General features: G+C 42.2%; 1 protein-coding gene across 4 annotated transcripts in view; it reads left to right on the top strand.

The window, feature by feature from the left end:
- Positions 1 to 14,729, top strand: part of EFCAB6 (EF-hand calcium binding domain 6) — a 280,127-nt gene that overhangs the window by 95,598 nt on the left and 169,800 nt on the right. For all 4 annotated transcript variants that reach the window (XM_053257507.1, XM_053257509.1, XM_053257508.1 and 1 more), the window contains one exon: positions 11,156 to 11,326. In XM_053257507.1, coding sequence (XP_053113482.1) covers positions 11,156 to 11,326 — 171 coding nt within the window. The remainder of the gene's footprint in view (positions 1 to 11,155; positions 11,327 to 14,729) is intronic.

Raw genomic sequence — 14,729 nt, forward strand, 5'->3', positions numbered from 1 at the left:
ATTGACATTAACTGCAATTAAATGGAAATCCCATCAGTGGCATTAAATTACAAAAGACAGAAAAGTCCTGATTCTAATAGAGAGAACATGGAAAGACAATCTTCCTCTTCCTCTGCAGAAACAGTATGTTATCTCCAGTCACTTTCCCGCCCCCAATCAGAGTTTCAGATAGATGGTAATGGGAAGATAATTGTACAGCCATAAAATACTTTGTCAGCCATGCAAACAGAAGGAACTATGAATTCAAGGAGGATCTTTCAGAATCCCAAGCAGATCCCAAGACGCAGATAAACTAGATCTTTCCAGTTAGGACTTTATAAGTAAAACATAAGCTGATTAAATGTGTAAATATGTGGAATTGCGGAACAATAAAAAACAGATCCATAAAAAAGCTGTTTTTCTCTCCAAACCAATCTTCTTCTCCATTCCTCTTCTCCACTGCAGATGCCATACATTTTTGCTGAAAAGTTCAAGGGGGGGGGGTTCTCAGAAAATACAAAATCCATAATCATCTCCGACAAATTCAAAGTACAATTGCCAAATATGCTTGAAGTTATTTGATTTTTTAAAATATTTTTCATCTAACAGAATTTAACTTTAATACAATTAGAAGTGCAAAACCCCATAATTTTTAATACAATTAAATAATTGAGATAAATAATTGAGAAGAGCCTATAGGCTTGTCAGTCGTCATAGTGCCTTGTACTCCTTGGTCAGCTTGCTGGAAGGTAGGAACAAGTGACCTCTTCTTACTCAGGAATTGGGTATAATACTGCCGGCACATATTCCCTTATATGTCTGCAAGTAAAAAGGCTAGATAAAGCTGAACGTTCACAGATGGCCCTGGAATATCGAAGATATAGTCTTGATATAGAGATAACTAGAAAAAGCCACTCTCTTGCATTTGATTAAACCTATTTGCCAAAGTGTCAGTGCCAGATGGCTGGGACAAATCCCCACCAGCACCTCTTAATGTATCGGAACCCTGCCTGCTTCTGATGGTGCATTTGATCTCCATCCCTCTGCAAGCTTACTGGTAGCAGGCAACAGGTAAGAATGGGTGATGGCTTTTCCAGCTCTCCCTACTGGTGACTGAGAAGGAATCTTCAGTGGTAGCGGCAGTGGCAGCTGCTTCACCTCCTGCTCTCCTCCAGTGTGGGGAAAAGGAGCCAGCATAGCATCCCTCCTGCATTTGCTGGTGGAGATCGTTGATGAGAAGAAGAGGAGGAGTTGCTGCCCCTCTTCCAAATACCAAATCATCCTTTGCCTACCCTCACCAGCTTCCAATGGGCTTTCTCCTAAAGACCCCTGTATCTGTTGGGAGAATGGTCATTGGCCTGTGGGGAGAGAGGGTGAAAAAGGAGCTGCCACGCAAGTCCCTTGGCTAAGGGGCTCCTTCCTTTCTTGCCCTCCCCACTGGTGAATGAGAGCCTAATTTAGAGGCCCTACAGTGATTCAGGGGCTTCTGGGGGGTGCTCTCATTTAGATATGGGAATGTTAGTCCCAGCAATGGTGTGAGTCTCTTGGTGGCACTGCCACTGGTACTGGGGGTTTCAAGGATTGGACCAACTGGGCTGGTCTTCTGATGGGCATTAGTCTTTTCCCCATGTAATTTTCAATTAGAATCATCCATGTGATTAATCCAGAAAATTTGATCCCTCTTGACTGTCACATGGGGATTTAAATTGCAAAAGCAAGTCTCAAAACTATAAAGGAAAGTCAGAAACCCCAGCAAGTATTTGCAAGAAATTTGGTTAGTATAATAACCTCACAAGGGTTTACCATGCATAATTTTTTATTCCTGTTTTGACAAGAAACAAACTTGTTCTAAGCATTTTAGTGATTTCTCATTATACCCTGTGGCTGAAACATCAGGGAAAGAGGTAAGGATAGCTGAGTGTAGCAGCACCACCATGACCACCAACCTTCTTCTTAGGCTGCAACACTTAACTGATCCACCTTCTTTTTCTTCTCTGCTGTTGCCCAGTATATTTTGGAAAAAAACATAGGTAGTAGCCTGTGCACTAGAGTAAAGGTTAGATAAAATCTGACACAATACAAAGGAACCTTAGGATTATCAGACTCAGTATAATGCCCCTTTCAGATTGTTGGATTGTGTCATATTTTAGTCAGAAATATCCAACTTCTATCAGATTTCCTATGGAGTTTAATTTAAAAAATCACATAAGAACAGCCTTGCTAGATCAGGCCCAAGGCCCATCTAGTCCAGCATCCTGTTTCACACAGTGGCCCACCAGATGCCACTGGAAGTCTACAGGCAGGAGTTGAGGAAATGACCTCTCTTCTTCTGTTTCTCCCCTGCAACATATTCAGAGGCATTCTGCCCCTGAGGCTAGAGGTGGCCTATAGCCCTCTCACTAGCAGCCATTGATAGACCTCTCCTCCATGAAGTTATCCAAACTCTCCTCCATGAAGTTATCCAAACCCCTCTTAAAGCCATCCAAACTAGTAGCCAACACCACATCTTGTGGCAGAGAATTCCACAAGTCGATTATGTGTTGTGTGAAAAAGTACTTCAGTTTCTTGGACCTAAATTTCCTAGCAACCAATTTCATGGGATGACCCCTGGTTCTAGTGTTATGTTTGTGTGTGAGAGAAAATTCTCTCTATCCACTTTCTCTACAGCATGCATGATTTTAAAGACTTCTGTCATGTCTCCCCGCAGTTGTCTTTTTTCTAAACTAAAAAGCCCCAGGTGTTGTAGCCTTGCCTCATAAGGAAGGTGCTCTAGGCCCCTGATCATCTTGGTTGCCCTCTCCTGCACCTTTTCCAGTTCTACAATGTCCTTTTTTTAGATGTGGTATTAATAATAACAATATTAATATTGCCAGAATGGCTGAGCAGAACTTTTCAAATTCCCATGGTGATGGTACATGGCTATAGCATTCTGTGAGTGGACTTTGAAGGCGATTGGTCCAGCTTTTAAAAATTAATTTTTAATTTTTTTAAAAAGTTTTAAAAAGTGCTATAATTGCAGTGTTTTATGGCAGAAAGTAGGGATGTGTGGAACTGGCTCTATTCAAACCCAGTTCAATTTAAACTGGGCCAGATTGACCTGTTCAAACTCGAACCAGCCCGCCTGCCCCCCACAAAAAGGGGTGCTGGCCTGAGTTTGAATCAAACTGACACTGGTTCGAATGGCCTTTTCGGAACTGGTTTTGGAGTTTGAGGGGTATGCTTGTAAAAGGGAATCTGGTGAGGATTCCCCTTTACTAGTAAAGAGGGGAACCCTACCTTTAAAATACTTCTAATGGCAGTCAGGGGAGTGCCGGACCTGGTCCAGAGTTTAGAGGAGCTACTGCCAGCAGTGGTAAGGTGCCCTCTCACTGCCCCGCCCCCTGCCACGATTAGAAGTCTTTTAAAGGCAAGGTTCCCTCCTTTGCTGAATGAATGAATGAATGAATGAATGAATGAATGAATCTTTATTACGGTCAATGACCCATAACAAAAACAAAACAATACAATTTGTTTGACCAAATACAAAAAAGGGGAGGGAAATTTTTTAAACCAAATCATTCTAATACTATTTACTCAAACAATTTAGATCTAATCTTGACTGCTGCTGCACAAAATTTAGCCACATTAAGTGTTATACATTCACTACAGTCTGCTAACAGAAAAGAAACATACCCATCCTCAGTTCTACCAGCGATATTCAATAAAAGAGGGCAAAGCAGTTCAGATCGAATATCCTTATAAAATGAACAATATAGTAAAACATGAGTCACTGTTTCTACACCTTGGCCACAAGGACAAATCCGATTGTTAATGGGAGTTTTCTTATACCTGCCCTCTACTACAGCTGATGGTAGTGCATTAAATCGTGCAAGAGAGAAGGCTCTTCTCTGAGACTTGGTAACTAAATTAAATAAATATTGTGTGGGTTTTGGATAATTTGTGGAGCTACCTAAGAAATTACCTAAAAAATTTGTGCAAGATCACTCTGTTTTTCAACATCTGCTATATGCTGCTTAATAAACCTCTTAGCATTATCAGGGCCCAAAGATCTTAATAGCTGCACTGAGAGACCATACTTGTCTAGCATATCATGTATGCGATTTTTCCCAAGCAGATTTGAAACTATCTTCCAGCACGAGGGAGTCCAGGCCTTTAGGGAAAAACACAATTTTACACCAAAACTTAAATACACACTTCCAGGCCTTGGCCTCTACTCTTATTAGGCCAGCCTAAAGTTGTAAAATAACATTTGATACACAGCAAGGCACAGAGAATAAGGAACACACAAACTTAGACTGAACCAGCTCCATTGGCTTAAATGATTGTGGACTACAAATCACAATGCCATACAATAGCTCTGCAAGAACTTTGGCTTCATATACCTTAACTGCCGCAGGAATATAATGACCACTTCTGTAGAGGAAGAACCTTAAAATGGCCGAAGCACTTTTTTGGGCATTAGTTGTAACATAATCCAGATGTGCTGTCCAGGACCCATTTTTACTGAAATCTATTCCCAAATATTTATAGATCTGAACTTGCTCAATAACCTCCTCATTGATCCTCCATATGGGCTGCTTAGGTCTTTTTGCGAACACCATAACCTTAGATTTATGGACATTAATAGTTAGCTGCTGCTCCTCGCAATATTGAGCTAGCCTGCATAAAGCTCTTCTCATACCAACCACTGTTCTAGTTAATATAACTGCATCGTTCACATAAAGCAAGACCACTATAGGTTTACCCGCTAATTTTGGGGGATGGAAATCTCTATTATCCATACATTCCACTAAGGAATTTATGTAAAAGTTGAAAAGGGATGGTGCCAAAATGCATCCCTGTTTCACCCCCCTCAGTGTCGGAACAGGCTGAGACAGATGACCCAGGGCATTACATCTCACCCTCAGTGAGGTATTTTTGTGCAGCATGCAAATAAGAAGGAGCAGCCTGTGGTCAATAGACGTTTTCTCAAGTTTATTCCATAATCTCTCTCTGGATATTGAATCAAATGCTGCCTTAAAGTCAATAAAGGTAGCATACAATGGAGAGTATTTTTCAGCCAAATGTTGCAATATCAGGACCTAATCAAGAGTCGACCTACCAGCCCTGAATCTCCCCTTTGCTTGTAAAAGGGAAACCTCACCAGATTTCCTTTTATAAGTACATTCCTCAAGCTGAATTGAACTAGTTTCGAACCAGTCCAACCTGGTTTGACAGTCAAACCAAACCTGGGGCCGGTTGCCTTGAACCTGTTCACGGTCTGGCGGTCCAGTATGAATTCTGCTCAAATTCTATCTGAACCTCTGGAATTGGTTCCATGAACAGCAGAAAGTTACAAAATGTGCAGAAGTTGAAGACCATCAAGTGTGCCTATTTTGGAAGACATTGCTTCTCATTTTCATATGAAAGGAGAAGTGCTGCTCTACCCCTTTCCCACCCCATTCCCAAGTGAAGGACTATTAACCACTAAGGGTGTGTGCATGTTGCCAATTGGCACTTTGGCCCTATAGCTGGTCCAAATTTGAACTGACATGGCACAAGCTGGTGGTGGTACAGAGGCAGGCAGGCAGGCAGGCAGGCAGGCAGGCAGGCAGGCAGGCAGGCAGGCAGAAGTACTCAAATGCGCAACAACTTGGCACCATGCTGCAAGCAGACAGTGGGTGCACTATGTGTGTTCAGAGCTGAAGGACTATGCTGTAGGCAGGCAGTTGACATTAGTGACAGGACAGAGGCAGGCAGACAGAAGTATTCAGACAACTTGGCATCACACTGTAGATTGACAGCAGGTGCACTAAATCAGAGTGCTTTCAGAGTTGAAAGATTATGCTGAAGGCAGACAGTTGATATGGTGGTGGTGTGGCAGAGGCAGACAGGCAGAATTAGCTCAGATGCATAATATCTTGGCATCAAGTTGCAGGCAGACAGTTGGCAGCTCATGATAAGATTGTGGGTGAGACTGTTGGCAGAATTGAGAACCACCAGGTTGTGTGTGTGAGGTGCACACTGGATTCTCATGAAACTGACATCATGTGCCACCTTCAATATTAGCTTCTTTATCAGTGACTAACAAATGAGGCTGCCTGTGAAAACATTCATCTAACATCCAAGTCATGGTGGTTGTGATATTTGACAATGCCCATTGAGAAATGGGCATTGTCAAAGACTTCAGTGTGAAAGAAGGCCTACCTGTACCCAACCTTTTTGATGCTTAATGCCAGCAGTGCCAGAAGTAGGAGCAGAAACCCCCTCACTCCCCATTAGTGGAAGTTGAGGGAGAAATACACATACTCTCCATCACAGCTTGTCCTCAAGTCCGAGGTGAAGTGCACTGCAGCCTGTGACTTTGCTTTCTGCAGCTGCACCTCCACATTCTCCCTGCACTCCCAATATGTGGGTGGGGGACCACATTGCAACTGAAGATAGTGCATGAGATAACTTGGTGCTGGAGAAGTACCAGGTTCAACAGGTGCTTGAATTGGCACACTCAACCAAGGCAAAGTCCTGGTTGTCCAACGCTAGTATCTTCTCAATCCTCTCCTGTGCTGGCTTTGGAGCTCCCAGCTTAGAGCACCCAAGTGTAATCTGAGAGGAGGTGAGTGGTCTATAAGAGCAGAAAAATACTGTCGCGACATCTTCCTTTGAAGGAAATAATAAACATTGTGGCATCAGAGAGATTCCCACAGCCAGAGACAAATCTTATATGATGTGGTTCTGTGATCCAGTAAAATTTCCTTAAAATGTGGTTCTGTGATCCAGTAAAATTTCATTCACGGGCTCCCAGATGAGCTGCGCTGTGTGGCGCAGCATGCAGCTCTGTAAGCCTGGACAATGTGTCCTGGCCTATGGAGATCCCACAATGCACTGCGCGCCACTTGCAATGCATTGGGGGTTTCCTCCAGGAGTTGGGCACTCTAGGGACCCATCTCTGTGTAGCAGGGCTGGAAGCAGCCTGGCTCGCACATGAACAGCAAGCCTGGGTTAAGGGAGTGCTTGCTCTCTGTTGACTAAAATTTGGGCTGAAAAGCTGGGTTAGGCAGCACTTACTTGCCGGGATTGGGCCCAGTCCCAGTAGTCCTCACGCGTAGCCTAACCCAGGCTGGGTGTCCCTAGCCCTCTTAAGGCCACTCATGAGAACAGCCTCCTTGTGTCCTACAGCTGTATGTTGTCAGGGTTTCTGCACAGTCAGGGACCCTAATTGTGCAGGATTCCCAGCCAAGTGGAGATCCTATATGCCTACAGCTCCCCTTTCAGATGTTGTGCCAAATGCCCTGATGTTGGGATAGTGGATGGATGGGCACAGCAACATTAGGGGATAAGGTCGGTAGGTGCTGTCTCGACTCTCCCTCTGCATGTAGAATGTACACTTGAGGAGGTGGAGTTGTATGGACAGCCTGCTTGTGGTTTTGGATGTAACTTGGTTATATAATGTGAGCTGTGAACTTGACAGTACTACTGCCCCTGTGTGGGTAGATATCACTTTGTTTTAATTTGATGTGCTACAGAGAGTTCTTAAAGCTATACAGTTTATATTTTTGGATTAGTGAATAAACAGTAAAGAGGGGAGCAGAATTAAAACTTCCATAGTTTGGAAGGCACTAGCAAAATGAACAATGGGCATATCTTCAGAGTTTTTACTGACATTTTTGTTACACATTTTTATATAAATGTTGGGTAGCAATTCTAATCTTATATACTTATTTAACAATTGCTGTATCTTTCTCACCACTTGCAGTGACATGAACTGTGCAGTAAATTGCTCACAAAAGAGTGAATTCTCCTAACAATTTACAAAGTAGAGCTCTCAGTTTCATACACAATAATGGATAATGTTAGAACATAGCAGCATTAAGTCCCTCATTCAGCCAAGATCTTAAATCCCACTGAACTAGTTCATACCAGTTGGTGAGCATCTCAGGAATTTGCGGGGCTGTTTTCAGGTTTATGGCTGGATGCACTCATGCAGCGGCAGGGGGGGTGTAATCGGCATCTCCATGTGGGGGGTATCTACCCTACAGATTGCAGCAGCCACATAGGTGTGTGCCAAATGGAGGCAGCAGTTCACATAATGGTGACTTTGCATGAATACTCCTGCATTCATTGGTGTAAGTCTTGCCATCATTGGTACAAGCCCAGTGATGCCTGCCTCCTCAGCTCTCATGGCATTAATATAATGAAATATCTGGCCCTTAGTTTGTGTGTTTCTGGGGAGGTGGTGAAGCTTGTGAAGCTATTTCTGAGGCAGTTCTCTCTGGCTCTACTTTTCTTTACTTTTAGGTAAGCCAAGAAGTTAAAAGGAGCCAAACTCACTGGTTTGGCTCCTCATGAGAGCCTAATCACATATTAATCCACATATGTAGCTTGTCTCTGTGTGTGTGGTTTTATTTTAAAACAGCAACGGGTGTGGGCGGGCATTATCAAACACTAGTATTGTCCCAGCAATAAGGATGGGGCTGGGATGAGCAATATATGTGGTGGGTGGAGTGGGAAGTGGTGGGTTTGGGTAGAGCAATTGGGAGAGAAACGGAAGTAGGTAGCAAAAATGGGCATAGCCTTTTCTGGGCTTCCCCCGATCCTGGCATGGCAGCAGCATCACAGCAAGGAGGAGACACATAGCCTATTTCCTCCATCTTCTCCTTTATCTCCTCATACAGCACTGGAGGAGCATAGGGATGTGCAAACCGGTTTGAACTCGAACCAGTTCGAATTTGAACCAGGGTGGTTTGATGGTTCAAATTCGAACCAAACCAGCCATCAGGTTCAAGCGGCAGGTTCGAATTCGAACCAAACTGGGGGTGGTTTGATTCAAAATGGTTTGAACTGGTTAGAACTGGTTAGAACCTCCAAAGTTGGATGGGGTGGTAGCTGGCACCCATGGGTACCTACCACCCAAACCCCAACTTTCAAATATTCATTAAAAATCATAGGAATGTCCAATTGCTTCGGGGTTTGGGTGGTTTTGGCACCCATGGGTGCTCCACAATAGGGAATAATGGGCTGGTTCGAGTCCCATTATACCCTATGAGAAAAAATAAAAACAAATTTCAAAAATTCATTAAAAATCGTACAAGTGTCCGATTGCTTTGAGGTTTGGGTGGTAGGTACCCATGGGTGCCAGCTACCACCCCACCTACTTTTGGAGGTTCAAACCAGTTTGAATTCAAACCGGGGGTGGTTCGAGCAGAACCAAAACCAAACTTCCCCGTCCTGGTTTGAACCCGGTTCGAATTTGAATCGAACTGTGCGAACCGGTTTTGCGCACATCCCTAGAGGAGCATAAAGAGACTGAAGGCCCTCATTTCCCATTCTCCTCACCCTTGGCCACTGCACAGTGTTCTGAATTCTCTTCCCGCTGTGCTGTGCATGGTAGGTGAAGTGGTACCAACAGCTCATTTCTGCTTCCATCTTTTAGAACAGAAGAAGAAAGTCTTATTCAGGTTGCTCTGTAGGGCATTGCCTCAAACCTCTTTCTGCAGGGCTTATAATGCAGGTGGTCTGATGGTGGAGCTGAGCCACTTGTGTTGCAGGCCCAGCCTAGATGGAGAAAAGAAACAATGGGGGAAATCACAGAGCAATGATGTGTGACTGAATATGTGGATCCTTATGATTCACAAGCCTTTCCTGTACATGATTTTAGTTTTGTACATGCCCCAGGACTTGCATGTGGATGAAGTTACATGTCTGGACTACCCCAACGAAAGGTACCATTGTTATGTAACCTTTCTTCCACCCAGGGAATAATTCTACTAAATTAATACCTGCAAACTTACATTTTTTATGTATGCAATCACGGCGGCCAGAATAGTATATGCGCAGAAATAGAAGGACAATGAAATGCCCTCAAAAGAAGATTGGTTGATAAAAATTTTTGAATATGCTGAGATGGCAAAACTTACAGTACTGATAAGGGATGAAAACTTGGAATGTTTTAAAGAAGATTGGAAACCATTCTTACTATGCTTAAAGAACTATTTTTCTAATATGGACCTTTCAGCAAGGTTTGAAATTTATTAATAATAGCAGGTTGGGTAGAGTAAAATCGAGTTCGCAATGTGTAGGATATATGTTTTGAATTACTATAGGAATGGTTGACTTATATAGTTAATGAATCGTGCAGATTGGTGAGCAGGAAGTCAATATTTACTTAATTAGATGTAACGGGATATTGTAAAAGATATTGTAAAAACCAATTTAAAAATTTAAAAAGCAAAATAATAATAATAATACCTGCAAACTTACAGCAGTGATTGATGTTTAGAAAAAGAGATGCTGGATTGAGCCCTTGCATAGAAAGCAGATGCTGGGGCTCAGTTTTCATGAGTGAGTTCTTGCACAAAATAAGCCCTATCAGCTTATTATTAAACATTATTATAAGCAGTATAATGTTTTAGTCACTGTGCCTTCATTTAAATTAGAGCCTTTTCAGATAGCATGTTTACTCATGGTAAGCCAGTCAGTCAAACGTCTCCAAAGATTTGATGCCATCCTTTTGTTGCAGTTGTTCAGCATCTTCTTATTCCAGTGGTCCTATTGTTTTGGCTTTTTAATTGTAGTAGTAGGGTTGTGTGTGTGTGTGTGTGTTTAGTTTTAGTTGTTGTTGCTGGTAGCTACCTTGGGCATTTGGCGGGGGGAGTGGAAAGGCAGGATTTAATATTTATAAATAAATGAATAATCTGGTGATTGCATATTAAGGATATATCCTTAGATTATATCCCAAAGTGCTCTCTGCACCTCCCTAAAAAGATTACAGAAGCAACTGCACATGCTGAGAAAACACAAATAACAGAGATCTCAAGGACAAAAATAAAATAAAATAAAATACAAAGTGTGATTTTTTTAAAAAAGAAAATTAACCCAGCAATAATAAAGTTCAGACACAAGTATTTCAGATGGTTATAGCTAGCAGAGAGTAAAATAAATCATTCATTTGCTATTAAAATACTTATAGCTAGGTTTTCAGTTACAAATTTTGAAAGGGAGGCAACTATAAAACAGTATGCCATTCAAACCATTTAAAATACTGTAGTGAAAATGAATGTAGCTACTCAATATAGTGCAAGAGAATTTCAAATCTTGAAGTAAAATCTTGAAAATATTTTTGTAGGCTAGTGTCACAATATAAATAGCAGAATAGAGCTTCAGAGTCTTTTATGTACCTTTATGCTTATGTACCCTTCAGAATCAAGATGGAAAAATAACAAGAAATGAACTCCGTCGGATTTTGGATTGCATCATGTTTCGAATAAGTGATGATGACTTTCAAGAACTAATCAAGATAATTGATCCAGAGCACACAGGACACCTCAGCTATAATGAATTTTTAAACTTGTTTGAAGACAAGGATTCAGTAGTAAGTGTTCATAAAAGTTAGTACCTTAATTAGGGCAATATATATTTATTTAACATATTTGCTATATTGCAATTTGAATGTGGCTCAGTTAGTTTTCAAGAAAACAGAAGTTGTTCATGATACTCATTCCTGAATTTTTTGTGCTTTTGAATCTGATAATCTATTCCTAGTATGTAATTATTCTAATATATTATTTTAAGCCTGAGCTAGATAAACTCAGAGACGTATTGAATGGTGAGTTTTCATCTCATGCTTTAGTTATGAGGCCAAGGGTCAAAAGAGCATCTTCTCCCTGGGGAAGCTCCAGAGAACAGTGAGGCTGAGTGTTTACCAGAATCTCAAGACTAGCATTTGTCGGAATCACAGGACTAGACCCTGGTCCTCAAAGCACTGCCATTCTTGCTTTTCACAATGCAGCTGAGGAGAGCAAAAACAACGTGAGAAAATTCAGAATTTTCACATTCCACCTTTCCCAAGTTAAAGGTGCCTTGTTCCCTCCGCCCCCAGATCCTGGAGCCCTTTCCCTCTAATATGGCTGCCCATCAAGGCTGAAAGGACAGTGACCCACCTCCTGAAGGTCTGAGCTCTGCAGCTTCCATCATAATGCCCTCTGTGCCTTAGGTTCGACTGATGGTGACATGTAGAGAGGTGCTGGAGTTGTCTTCCTTCAGAGATGTACTCAGGCAAGAGCCATTTTAGTAAGGGAAAAAGAAAGAGGAGGTGGACTCTGTTTCAGCAAGTTGCCTTCTCCTGAAGCAGAAAAAGAATCTTCCTATGTTATGAATTGAGGATTCACAAACACTGGCTGGATTGCTGTCTCCAAACTAAAGGATTTGGCTAGGAAAGATCTCTCTCTCTCTCTCTCTCTCTCTCTGAGATCTTTGGCAGCTGTTAACAGTCCATCAGAGAAAGACAACACCGTGCTTTCTGACTCAATATAAAGCAGCTTCATATATTTATACAGGTTGAGTATCCCTAATTTGGACATCCGAAATCTGGAATGCTCCAAAATCCGAACACCACTCGCTCGCAGATTCCCAATTTTGCTGCTTTTAAACATGTAGTCAAAACTTACTTAGGTGAGCGGGGATTGCAGGTATGCCGGTCTCTCTGTTGTTGGTGGCTGGCGAGAGGTAGCTGGGGAAAGCAGAAGCGGAGGCACGCTTCCCCGCCTTCTCCACAATACGCCTGTCGCCTTTGCTGCTCCCAGACACCGCCAAACAGCTGATCTGTGGCGTCCATGTGCTCTGGAGGCCTCCCTCCAGCCAGGGGGAAAAGGGCGCCGGTGAACATGTGCTCGGTGGTGGTGTTGCAGGCAGCCCAGAGTGGGCTGAGACCCCCTCAGCACTTGTATGTGAAGCACTCTGCGGGGTCTTGCCATGCAAATAAAAGGGCTGTACTGGAGACAGGTAGGAGCAAGGAAGCAGGGTGGAGAAGAGACTTAGAAAGAGAAAATAAAATAAAATACAGTAACCTTTTGTGTTTGGACTTGGATCCCATGCCCAAGATATCTTATTATGCAAATATTCCAAAATCCGGAAAAGTCCAAAATCTGGAACATTTCTGGTTCCAAGCAGTCTGGATAAGGGATACTTAACCTGTACCCTGAATACAACAACATTGGTGTGTGTGTGCGCGCGCACACACACACACACACACACACACACACACACTTGCTCCTAACCACATCAAACTATTACTTCACCCACTGAGAGCATTTTCTAAGGGCTGAACTGGACATGATATGGGACACCAATGAATGGGGACCTCCTCCATCAGAGATTGTCAGACAGCAGGGCTGTGGGCAGCAGTCACTAGGGGGTGCAAGTCCAAAGCCAGGACTTGTTCCTTCTTCTAAAAGAGGAAGTTGTCAGCAAGGCAGGGCAATAATTTATTGGACCTCTCCGCAGAATTAGACTTCCAGTGGATGTAATGATAGTTGAAATCTTCCATTACTACTAACATATGCCTTGTTGAAAGTTTGGTAATCTGGTTTTAGGAAAGCAATATCCATGTTTTCTACTTAGCCAAGTGATCTATAGTAAACTCCCACAACAGTTTTCCTTGTATTGCTTGCCTTTTATTTTTATCCAGACCCTTTCAACAGGACTGCCATGCTCATATTCATTGATTTTGTAAAGCTTTACACATTCTTTACACATGTTGGAGCTTTCCTTTTGATTTGTAAGTTTTTTGTCTGGGGTAGCCAGGAAAACATGCCGGATCCTTTTTGAAAGTGGTTCCTTTTTGAAAGTGGTGGTTCTCTTGTATTTATCAGGGGTAGAACAATTTCCTTTATTCCTCATCATCAATTTTGGATCAGACCCATCCCATTCCGACTCTCTGGGCCAATCTGAAATGGATACATTTCAACGCAAAGTTGTTCTTCAGGCTCCTTACTGCCCCTTTTGCTCCCCACCCGAGACTGACAAAAACAATGGGGATGGCTCCCAGGAATTATTAGAATAGTAGGGTTTCAGGCCCTGGGCACTGCTGCTAACATGCACAACAGGGTCTGGTATGTGAAATATAAGATATAACTACTGTAGCTGTTTCTAGGAACTTCCCCTAATTTCCAATGCTTTGGTAAATTTGGTAAAAGTAAACTACAGAAATGGCTCTCAGTGTCTGGAGACTACAGGTAAGCTTATAATCCTTCTGCACTCAAAATGGCACTGGGATGATTCAGAAATTTAAAAATTAGTATAATTTTGGATGTCTAGCAGATTGAACAGGGAGCAGAGGGGAATATTCTATTTTTAACAGAACTTGGTTATGATTAACTTGCTTCATTGACTGACATGATAAAAAAAATAACTTTCTTCATTCCTCAGCATGTTGACACGATGAGGAAGTAATAACTTGCTTCACTGGCTGACATGATGAGGAAAAATACTCAAAGTAGTCCCATTGAAATTAAAAGGACAAGTTAGGCAATAGACTAAATTTGCTCCTGCAGGATTGATGAGTTTATCCTTGGAATTCCTGTTACTAAGGAATTCCAAGAGACCAATATTTATACTTTCCCAAGAGACCAATATTTAGAGGTAAAAAATGAATAATCATCCTCTCCAGTTCTGGCATTAAAATCTTCTGCTACTAAAATATAAGCACAGGGCGTAGATCTAATTTCAAAACAGTCTTCCAGTTCATCCCAATGGATATTATTTTGCTTCTTATTTCTCCCTGGTGGCATATACATATTTATTATTAACAATTTTGTACAGCACATCTCGAAATGCAAAATGTGTAACTTTAGTGTTCAGGAAAGATGCTAGCTACAAAGCATACTAACCCTGCCCTTGGCCTCCCTTTCTTATGGGTTTTTGTGGCTTCCATAGAGTAACTCAGAATTCCATTTAGTTCTATGTCCTCCTTGGTCTGTGTTTTCTGGAACAGCAAG

The sequence above is a fragment of the Hemicordylus capensis genome, chromosome 5, assembly GCF_027244095.1.
Source record: "Hemicordylus capensis ecotype Gifberg chromosome 5, rHemCap1.1.pri, whole genome shotgun sequence".
Taxonomy (NCBI): domain Eukaryota; kingdom Metazoa; phylum Chordata; class Lepidosauria; order Squamata; family Cordylidae; genus Hemicordylus; species Hemicordylus capensis.